The sequence below is a fragment of the Anomaloglossus baeobatrachus genome, chromosome 2 (genome assembly GCF_048569485.1).
Source record: "Anomaloglossus baeobatrachus isolate aAnoBae1 chromosome 2, aAnoBae1.hap1, whole genome shotgun sequence".
In the NCBI taxonomy this organism is placed as follows: domain Eukaryota; kingdom Metazoa; phylum Chordata; class Amphibia; order Anura; family Aromobatidae; genus Anomaloglossus; species Anomaloglossus baeobatrachus.
This window is the reverse complement of record NC_134354.1, coordinates 276,939,343-276,951,458: the sequence shown is the minus strand read 5'-3', so window position 1 is coordinate 276,951,458 and position 12,116 is coordinate 276,939,343. Positions and strand designations below refer to the sequence as shown.

At 42.2% G+C, this 12,116-nt stretch overlaps 1 protein-coding gene across 1 annotated transcript in view; it reads left to right on the top strand.

The window, feature by feature from the left end:
* KIF21B (kinesin family member 21B) overlaps positions 1-12,116 on the top strand; it is a 411,687-nt gene that overhangs the window by 362,409 nt on the left and 37,162 nt on the right. The window contains exon 31 of the mRNA XM_075335818.1: positions 10,516-10,677. Within this exon, the coding sequence (XP_075191933.1) occupies positions 10,516-10,677 (162 nt within the window). The remainder of the gene's footprint in view (positions 1-10,515; positions 10,678-12,116) is intronic.

The window sequence follows — 12,116 nt, the reverse complement described above, 5'->3', positions numbered from 1 at the left end:
TATATACAATGTTTATATATATATATATATATATATATATATATATATATATAAAAATACTTTATGTAACCATCGGGTGAAATAAATGTTGAACACGATACGAATTTTCTAAGTATATATATTTTCAAAAGGTGCTAATGGCAGGCATTTTTTACCAGGTGTAGGTAAGAGCCCATGCAATCCATACAGGCAAGAAAATTAAACCAGTAATGTCCATAAATTACAGAGGTTATCCACTACTTTTTCATTTACATTGGTGGCACTTTACAGGTGTGATCATCACTGTCCCAATTGTGGCTCACAATCTAAATTCGAAATTAAAATCAGTGTGTCTTTGTAGTGTGGGAGGAAACCAGAGTATCCGGAGGAAACCCTAGCAAACACAGCGAGAGTATACAAACTTCTTGCAGATGTTGTCCTTGGTGGGATCCAAGACCCCAGTGCTAGAAAGCAAATCACTGAGCCACCATTCTGCCTATCCTTAGGAAAGATCATCAATATCTGTTTGGCCGGGGTCCAACACTCGACACCCCGCCAATCAGCTGTTTTCGGTGCCTACGGTGGTATAAGAAAATGCTCAGTTCTGAAGCTGCTCTGTCTTCTGATAGCAGCTGTGTAATGCATATCCACCTCCTATTGATTTTAACGAGAGGCAGATGTGCAGTACTTGGACGTGGCCACTAATAATTGACTGGGCAGCTCCGGAACTGAGCATTTCTGGCTGCCTGCTGCTGCTGCCAGCACAGAGAGTAGCTGATCGGTGGGGGTGGGAAATGTTGGACCCCGGCCAATCACACATTGATGACCTATTCAAAAGGGTGCTTTACACGCTGCGACATCGCTAACGATATATCGTCGGGGTCACGGTGTTTGTGACACACATCCGGTGTCGTTAGCGACATTGCAGTGTGTGACAGCTAGGAGCGACAATCAACGATCACAAAAACGTAAAAAATCGTTGATCGTTGACATGACGCTCCTTTTCGTAATATCGTTACTATGTGTGACACTGCAGGAACGACGAACATCTCCTTACCTGCGTCCACCAGCAATGAGGAAGGAAGGAGGTGGGCGGGATCTTCCGCCCGCTCATCTCCGCCCCTCCACTTCTATTGGACGGCTGCCGTGTGACGTCGCTGTGACGCCGCACGAACCGCCCCCTTACAAAGGGAGCAGTTCGCCGGCCAGAGCGACGTCGCAGGGAAGGTAAGTCCGTGTGACGGTTGTAAGCGATGTTATGCGTCACGGGCAGTGATTTGCCCATGTCGCACAACCGACGGGGGCGGGTACGTTTGCTAGCGATTTCACTAGCAAGATCGCAGCGTAGAAAGTGCCCTTAAGGATAGAGCATCTATGTAAAAAAAACAGTAGTGGACAACCTCTTTATGCTATGTCTATTAATGAGAAATGTCACAGGGAAAAAGTAATGAACACATGAAGAAAGAGAGGTGCAAAAGACATGGAAAGTCATGATATCAGCTAAAATCAGTGATTAGAAAGCAATTCTTCCACTTAGTGAAAAATAATATGAGCTGATTCAACTAATGGTCTATTAGAAGGTGTCTCATTACAAAGGTGCCACACAACAACCATCTCATGATGGGTAAAACCAGTGAGATGTCAAAAGGCCTTTTGAACCTTATTTTTTTTTAAAACATACTGATGCATTGGTTACAGAAGAATTTCTAAACCACAAAAGGCTCCAGTTATCACCATTGGAGCCATAATCCACAAGTGGAAAGAACCTGATTTCACCATAAAGCGACCATGATCAGATGCTCCCCGCAAGATTTCAAACAGAGAAGTGAAGACAGTTATCAAAAGAGTTGTCCAAGAGGCAAGAATCACTTGTGGAGAGTTACAGAAAGACTGGGAATCAGCAAGTACAATGGTTTCAAAGAAAACAATAAGCAATGCACTCAACCTCCATGGGCGGTTTGCACGCTCACCACATAAGACTCTATTGCTAAACAAAAAGCATGTTCAAGTACATTTAAAGTTTGCTCAACAACGTTTAGACAAGCCTATGAAATACTGTCAGAATATAGTTTGGTCAGATGAGACCAAAACTGAACTCTTTAGATGCCATAATACACGCCATGTTTGGAGGCCAAAAAGCACTGCCTATGATCCCAAAAATACCATACCAATAGTGATGTTTAGAGGTGTGGGGCTGTTTTTCAGCATATAGCACTGGAAAACTTCATCTAATTGTAGGAAAAATGAGTAGACAAACATACTGAGAAATGATAAAAATCTGCTGCCAACTACCAGGATAATGAAGATGAACTGAGGGTGGACATTTCAGCAAGACATTGACCCCAAATTCAGCCAAGGAAACTCTCAGTTGGTTTCAGAGATAAAAAATAAAGTCGCTAGAATGGCCCAGCCAATCACCTGACCTGAATCCAATAAAAAATTTATGGAAGGAACTAAAGGTCATAGAAGGAGCCACAGAACTTTCAGTATTTTGAAGAGTGTTTGTGTGGAAGAATGGGTCAAAATCACACCTGAGTAATGCATGCAACTAGTTTTTTCATACAGGAGGAGTCTGGAAACTGTCATCACCAACAAAGGCTTTTGTACGAAGTATTAAATACATTTCAGAAAGCGCGTTTTAATACTTTTTCCCTGTGTAATAATGATAAATGACACATCACTAAATTTATGGACATCTTCGGTTTGATTTATTTGCCTGTGTGGATTGAATGAGTTGTTACCGACATCACCCCTCTACATTGAAATTGCAACACAAGAAGGAATAGTTGTGCAGTTATTAAAATCACAGGATAGATAAACATGGCGTTGGTATGCAAGTGATGAAAAAAATGGAAACAAGTTGGTAGACTTAGCAGGCCATTATATCACATTTAGGCCATGTAGGCTGCTTACACTAGACATTTGAAAAACTATGTCATGTTGAAAAAACGGTTTCTGGGACACTTTGGTGAAATGGCCATTCCACTCTTTCCATGGCCAAATCAATGTTAATGTACCTGTTAGTGTACCTGATATGAAGACTACAGTGGTCTGGCTACATTCATTTATGCAAATCTCCAAAGTGTGCCAGGACCTGTTTTCTAACACTTCAGTGCCAGGTGGCATGTTGTTTGTGCTACTGTGAGCAACCTGCATAGCAGAACGTGCTATCATAATATGCAGCGTCCATGTACTTGTGTCTCATAGAGCACATCCGGCAGATCATTGGCTGTCAGTTGGACAGGGAGCTGCCAACAGCAGATCTTGATGATTTATGCGTAATAGAGCTCAGAAATTCCTTAGACTACCATTAGTAACCACATTGATAGTGTGCCTAGGCATGTAAGTGCGTGTATTACGTGCATGTATTACTCAAGTAGCAATCAGGCTGAATAATTCAAGATGTTTGGAAAACTTTGTTTTCTATTTTTATGATTTGCATATCATTAGAATGTTTATTAGTCCAGTGATTTCCATATTTCCACAACTTTTCCTTCTGGGTGTTGCAATTTTGATGTAAAGGATTTTATAATAATAATGCTTCCATTGGAAAAAAATACAACTTTTACCACAGCCTTCATTTGGCTACGCAGATGTAAAAATAAAATTACTCTTGGAAAGTGGGGATGAATAGATCAAAAAGTGAAAAATTATTGTGTCTAAATTTGTATTCCCAAATTTTTCTTCACATGTAATGGTTGCCTGGGATATACTATGATTACAAAAATGTAATAAAAGGTGTTAGGTTCGCCTGGTTAGAAAGATTTACATAGCCGCAGGACAGGGTGGATACATGGACAAAGGTTTTGGCACAGAAGATTGGAAGGCATGTGGAACAACTCTGCTGCATGGCTGACAAACATGCAAGACACATTGGAAGCCACAGATTTAGGAGGGCAGATGTAGAAGAAATGGCGGGTCTGAAGCAGCACACAGATATTGGTAGCAGAAGCCTCAGCAGATAAGGCTGCTTTCACACTAGGTATTTTTAACATGCATCCTGAACGTTTTTTTAACGCAAAAATGGATCCAGTGCAAATGCGTTTTCATTTCAATGCATTTGCAATGGACTCACATCAACATGCGTTCACCTGCGTTTGCGTGCGTTATAGTGAGGATACAGCGACTTGCAGTTTTTTAACTTTTTTCAAAAACGCTACTTGTAGCGTTTTTGAGCTGCGTCCAAATACTGCAAATTGCTGGATCCTGACTATACTGCACACAAACATATGTGAACGCTGGCATGCTGATAGACAGGATCCTGCTAGCTCTACTGAGCATGCCCAGAAACCAGCCTGGTGTGATCAGTCTCTCTCTCACCCTCCCTCTCTCCCCCTCCCTCTCCTCTCTCTCTCTCTCCCCCGCCTGAGAGCTGCGGAGGCTCGTAACTAAGGTAAACATCGGGTAACTTGCTTGGATACCCGATGTTTACCTTGGTTATGTGTGCAAGGAGCCCAGCTCCTAGCAGCTGCAGATGCTCGTAACCAAGGTAAATATCGGGTATCCAAGCAAGTTACCCGATGTTTACCTTGGTTACGAGCCTCCGCAGCTGTCAGATGCCGGCTCCCAGTCTGTCACGTTCAGTTCCCCTCACTCCCGATCACAAGACTCCAATGCCCGCCCATAAACTTCAAGTGACAGGATCCTGCAAAATAACACTTGTGTTTGCATGCATTTTTCTATGTAAAAACAGGATCCGCTTTTACAGCAAAGGAACGTTCATGACGCATGTTAAAAAAACGTAGTGTGAAAGCAGCCTAATAGGTCAATATTATCAGTATCCAGTAAAAAATGTTGACGCTTACAGCAAATGATGAGTTAACGAACAAGTAGGAAGTAGATGTTAACCAGCAGTTCTGAAGTTTTATAGAAATAATAGGGGTTTCAAAATTGTATGCAAAATATCAAAATATCAGTTTATAAAAACCAGCAAACTACAACATTGGGTAGAGATAAAATTAAGACTGTCCACCTAATGCAAATGAGAAATAATAAAGACAGGGTGCTTATCTTCTGAATAATTAGTCCAATAGAAAATCAATAACAGAGTATACTCATAAACATCAGATATGCAGAAATCAAAGTGACAAGGTACCTATGGTGATGAGGACACAATAAAGTATAGATCCACTAACACTAGAATTCCCTGAGAGGGGTCATTTAACATTTGGAACCCAGAGACGGGTTGAATGACCTGAAGGATTTTAGCTAACATCCTATAATCACCGTTGTTTGTTCTGTAATTAAGGCCATTACTGTCGCACCACAGAAGGTTGTTGTTTTCCATTGAGTTTAGCCATTTAGTTTCTAGTTAGTTCTATTCAGTTTGGACTAAGGGTCATTTGATCCTCTTTCGGGACTTCAGGTGGGAGCTCGAAATTTCTGGGACTTCTAGTGCTAAAGAAGGTGTCAGGAACCTATAGGCCACTTTACACTCAACGACATCACTAACGAGATGTCATTGGGGTCACGAAATTCATGACGCACATCCGACCTCGTTTGCGACGTCGTTGCGTGTAACACGTACGAGCGACCGCTAACTATCAAAAATATTCACCTAATCGTTGACACATCGTTCTAATCCCAAATATCGTTGCTGCTTTTGGACGCAGGTTGTTCGTCGTTCCTGAGGCAGCACACATCGCTACGTGGGACAAGCCAGGAACGATGAACAGCACCGTACCTGCGTCCACCAGCAACGAAGTGGGCGTGTCTTTCATGCGGTTGTTCTCCGCCCCTCCGCTTCTATTGGACGCCTGCCGTGTGACGTCGCTGTGACGCCGCACGAACTGCCCCCTTAGAAAAGAGGCTGTTCGCAGGGAAGGTAAGTCTGTGTGACGGGGCCTAGCGATATTGTGCGCCACAAGCAGCGATTTGCCCGTGACGCACAGACGATCTGGGCAGGTGCGATCGGCAGGGACATCGCAAGCGATGTCACTGCATGTAAAGTGGCCTTAAGGCTCACGAGTCAGATGTGGCTCTTTTGATGACTGCATCTGGCTCGCAGACAAATCTTTAATAAAAAAAATAACGTATTGTTGAAAAAAATGGGGGTGCATCTTACAAACCGCATATGGCTTACTGGGACAGCAGTGCAGTGGTGGCACAGGGTTGGCAATACTGCAGGCTCGTGGGGTGCCGTGGCAGTGTGCCCGCAGTAGATGGCGGACTGTGGACTGCTTTGAATCTCAGATGACAAGATCGACTTCAAGAAAATGGCCGCGGAGTCGGCATGTACGCGGCCATTTTCCTAAAGTCCATCGTGTCGATCTGCACATGCACCTCGGCTAGATTCAAAGCAGCTCACCGGCAGATCAATGGCGCCCACCGCCATGACACCCCATGAGCCTGCAGCAGTATCGCTAACCCTCCGCACACTGACCCATTTGAGCCGCGACACCCCCTCCTCCGTGCCCACAGCATTGTCTACCCTGCCTCCTGGAACCTCCTGAGCTGCTACACCACCGCCGTTTTCCCCTGGTGAGTATGGTTCTCATGGAATTACATTTTAAAATATATGTGGCATTCATGGCTCTCTCAGCCAAATAGGTTCCTGACTAGGGATGGGCGAACCCGAACTGTAAAGTTCGGGGTCTGTACCTAACACATGGTGTTCATGCACACGACTCCGAACATGAGCTTTCTGGGATATTCGTGTTACAGTTCGTGTTACAGTTTGGGTCCAGGGGCTGTTAAATAAAGCACGTTATTAAAAAAAAGTTATGATCATACTTACAGGTCCCGCGACGCGTCCTTCAGGCTCTGCCTCCCAGCGCTTCTGCTTCCGTGTCCATCTGATCATTGCTGTTTCCCCCGGTAAGCACCTCTGGCTAAAAGGACCTGCCGTGACCGTGACATTATACCAATGGGACCAGTCACGTGTGAATGTTCTATTACCTCATTGGCTACAGACTGGTCATGTGCGTATTACGTCATTAGAGGTCCTGGTGCGCCGTGATGCGAGTGTCATCGTATCACGGCGCACCATCTCCCGACAGCAGTGGGTCAGCTGTATGTATTTCCACAGCTGAGGCGCTCCTGTCGGGAGAGTGGGGTGATGCAATGTGAGACGCAAGTGCAATCATCCCCTCACTGTCAGCCTCTGCTTCATCGCTCTGTCCAGAGCGATGTAGCAGACCTGACATGGCTCTCTGTGCTTCTCATGTGTATAGACACTGTCTGTGCACAGTGATGAAGCAGAGCTGACTTTGCGCTTTGCTTCTCACTGTGTATAGACTGTGTCTGCACAGAGTGATGAAGCTGACATGGCTGTCCCTGTAGATTATGTCGGACTAAGGATTTTTTATAATAAAGATGGAATCTCTAAATGTTTTTTTGTTTTATTTCTAATATAAAAAATTTCTCTGTGCTGCGTAATCACTCAATGAGTGAGCAGAAGCTTCGGGTTGGTAAGCGGTGATGTCACCGCTGCCACTGTTGTCATAGTAACCTGACCGGCGGGTTACTATAGCAACGGTGATCTCCAATCACCTGATTCTGAGTGCCGCGATTCACCGGATGTGGCAGCCAATCCCTACATGTGGCCTGACTCTGCAAAGGGCGCTGACATGCAGGGACGAAGTAATAAAGAGCTGTGGAAAAAAAGCGCAATAGGGTCTTACCCCAATATGGAAAGGGTACAAAGGTAAAATCAAACTCACCGATAGCGGTTGTGCCAGTCACAACCACTATGCAAGCATGTGAGAAACCGGATCCAGGCAGCAGTCCCAGGTATGGCTGATAACAGACAGTAGAAGAAAAAGGGTTCTCAACACCGCGCCAAAGACCCAAACGGATTCAGAAGGAGATTAATGCTTCTTTATTTTCATGCACAGGTCAACGCGTTTCAGGAGTCTCAGCTCCCTTCATCAGGACAACAGGCAAAGAACATCAAATCTGATTTGATGTTCTTTGCCTGTTATCCTGATGAAGGGAGCTGAGACTCTTGAAACGCATTGACCTATTCATGAAAATGAAGAGGCATTAATCGCCTTCTGAATCCGTTTGGGTCTTTGGCGACATGCAGGAACGGGGAGCCGAGCATGTGCCCGAGCATCTCGCCGGTACACGGCACTCGCTGAGTATACTGAGTATTGAGATGCTTGGGCGAGCACCGAGTACCAGTGAGATGCACTGACAGGACCTAGCATGACGTCATAGCCATGTGACCGGTCTGCCAATGAGATAATACAAAATTCACACGTGACTGGTCACATGCTATGACGTCACGGAAGGTCCTTTGGTTACCGGGCGGCACAGCGATGATTGTACTCGGAAGGAAAAGCGGCAGGAGACAGAGTGCAGGACATGTCGTGGGACCTGCAAGTATAATGACAATGTTTATTATTAACTATATTCTTTATTTTACAGTGCCCCTCGCCCCATCACATAACTGTAAAGTTCAAGTTTGGGTATCGGACTCAAGTTTGCGTTATATAAGAACCCGAATGCGAACTTTACAAAACGTTCGGGCGAGTCTCCCGAACACCGAACATTGGGGGGTTTGCTCATCCCTATTCCTGACCCCTGCACTAAAGTGAATGAATAGTAAAAACTGTATTAATTATACTCACAAAACTAATTAAAACAGAACTTTGTCATAGAAACAAATGCAAGGACCAATCCATCTAATGGCAGATGGTGAGTGTGCAACACAAACCATGGTTTTGCCCTACAAACAAAAGCTTCTTCCAGATTCAGTAGATCTATATTATTTTCCATTCTTCTTTTACGTACCTGGTCACTCAGCGTTATACAGTCTATTTAATCTAAACTGTGAAGTTTATGAAGTTATCTGAGGATACCAGCTGCTCTGTTACAGATTTTCTATTGGACTGATTCAGAAGATAAGTACTCTGTTCACATTATCTCTCATTTGTATTAGGTGGTGAGCCATCATTTCATCTATATCCAATGTTATAGTGCACTGTTTTTTCTATTTCACTTGACTTTTTCCTTGGATTGAGGAACTGATCTCTGAAACCACAGCAGCTCCATTGGTAAATTTGTCAGGAATGATGTAGTAGCAAAATTGGCAGAGTGTTAACCGGCAAATCTTGACATTTTTAAAGAATAAATACGTTTGCAAAGATGAATGCAACATAGTGATTAGTCTTTAAATATCAGTTCCTAATGCTTATCGCATTAGATGGGTTTGCCAACAAGTCTTGAGGAGCAGTAGATACCGATTGTAGATGGTCGCTAAAATTTTAAAAATATGAACTGAGCTTATTACAGTCTAAATTATCAGACACAGGGGTTTGTCCAAGTGGGCCTTATAGGGGTTGTCCAGTTTAAAATGACACTCTACATGTCGCTCTATGTGACTACAGACTTGTGAATTCTCACATCTCATGCACTGTGCGATGTGATGTTTCTGCAGCGTCAGAGTTGTGAACAGTCGTGTTTGCTATATGCATACACCTGGCCAGAATCCAAATAGGTGGGTGAAGCATCACTCAATGCTAGTGTATTGAGCAAGGCTGTGCCGATCGAGTCAGATTGAGGCCGGACGTATGTGTATCGCATACTTGTGGTCGTGTGACCGCTGTTCCCAACTCAGACCCAAAAAGACTTACGGCACTCCCTAACATGCAGTGTGAACAGGTGCATAACTGATCATGACATGTGATGAAAAAAAAGACAGTTGCACTCTAAAATCTTAAAGCATGTAAACTATGGATACAAAAATATTGAGATCCATTACAGCTTAAGTAAATTTAAGAGAAGATTGAGAAATTTATGTTTTCCCAGTATCTACGTCAAGGCAACCTCATATTACTAGATACCTACACTGAACTGAAGCCCCTCTCTGGGTTTATAAACCTCCCTGTGTATGGACGAGTAAGAACCTGCTAAGAGAATAAAATCAGCTGTGGCTAATGGGGTAGGGGTGCACAGTCAGAAGGCATGACCCCATAATCTAGACAAAAAGACTGGCGGCACTCCCTAACATTACTTCCAGTAATAAGAGATTGCCTTGACGTGCCTACTGGGGAGATATAGAAATGGCCATTTTTATATGCTACACTTCTCAATTTTTTTCTTAACTTTCTTAAACAGTAATGCATATCTATAGTATTGCATTCATGGTTTGCATGCTTCAGCATTTCAGAGTGCAGCTGTCTTTTTTTGTCATATGGAGGACATTAGGCAGGCTTTTGCTACAAGATGCTCTGTGTAGACCCACAAAAAATATTTTACAATTTGCAATTCCAATTCACTTGTTCTCCTGATATTTGAATGCACTACAACTAGTTGTTTTGTTTATTACGATCTGATATTTGCTGTTTTTGATGTGTATATGTTTATTTTTCTTTCTCCCTCAACCTTTTCTCCCTTTTAGGCTTCTGTTTGACCTTCAAATACCATATATTGATATGTTACGGTATTTTGTTTCTCACGCATATCTGCTGGTTCTTTTTATTTTTTTATCTTGATTTTCTTTTCCTTGCTACTTTAATTCTTATAAGTATTAGTAAAAATTAGAGGACAAAAAAGAAGAAATGATCATAATGACTTTGTGCAATTCAACAGGTCTTCGGGTCAGGTGGTCTCTGGAGACCCATGTTCAGGCTTAAGTCTACGTACTGTTAACAGTCAAGCTGAGCTACAAATTAATCAGATAGCTCTGAATCCTGAAGGGACAAGTTTATACGTAGCAGCTGGAAATGCAGTTAGAGCTTGGGACCTGGGAAGGTAAGTCTACTCGTAACGTTAATAGTTTTGCAATGAATAGAAAGCTTATTCGTACATTAATAGCTTTTCAAAGCCTAGTTCTAAAATATATTTCTACTTATTATTTCATACTCTTATATTTTATTAAAGTGTACATGATCAAACCTTGATTGAGAAAGTCATATCCAATATTTTAACCCTTTAGTGATGGAGCCAATTTGGATCTAAAGGACATAACTGCATTGTTTCAAATATTTCAAAAATATTATGTGGAAAAATTCTGGCAGCATGCCAGTGATTCTGTGACTGTTTCTTCATGACATATTGTAATTTATGTTAGCAGTAAATTTAGGTTGATTATGTTTTGCTTTTTTATGAAGTTTAGAAAAAATATTAATCTTTAAATATTGAATGCTTATATCCTCAAATCTGATAGTTATACCACACAAAATAGTTAAGAAATAACATTTCTCATGTGTTTACTTTACATCAGTATCATTTCTCAAATGTCTTTTTATTTTGTAACATGCGGGAAAATAGAGAAAAAAAACACAGGGTGCGTTCCTGCATGAGTCTGTTGGGGACGGTGAGAATACATGCAAGTACAATGTACTACTCACCCAGGTGGTTGTGCACATTAATATATTCACAGTAAATAAATTGTATAGTCAAGTATTTACCAGCAAATAATATATTGTATAAATAAATATATAGTATAATATCAATCAAAAGACAACATATAAATGTATCTCTCCAGTGAATAAACCACATAGAAAACTATTTATTAGCAGTAAATATTTAAAGGGGTTTTCCCATCTCCAAAATCCTATACTAATATGTAGTAGGGGTGATAATAATAATCTCAGCAAATACCTCCAATTAGAGATGTAGTATAGTTCTCCCAATATAGCCATGTCTCTTACCTTATAGAGACCTATAAATCTAGGTCCCAGGTTCCAGGAAGGAATTTTCAACTTTATGTTCCTGGTAGACAACCACACATATTCATTCACACTTAGGTCCAGACCAGGGAAGCATTTTTCTGTGAGCCATATATTTGTATCTGTCTACCATGAGCTTCAAATTACTCTGAACCCCTTGCCGTACTAAAGAGAGCGATAAGGCAAAACACTTCTCAGGAACTCAAGAAGCACCCCTACCACTAAAGGTACCAAACTGCGGATGAAAACCATATCCACCTAAGAATGGTGACTTGCCAGTAGACTCCTGATGATGATTATTTAAAGCATATTTAGCCACTGGTAAATAAGATGCCCAATCCTCCAGGTTCTCGGAGAAAAAGCACCTAAGGTTAGTGTCCAAGTTTTGATTTATGCGCTCTGCCTACCCATTCGACTGAGGATGGAAGGCAGAAGAGAAAGATAACTGCACCCCCAGTCGAGCACAAAATGCTTTACAAAATTTGGAAAAAAACTGTGTTCCCCGATCTGAGAACACAT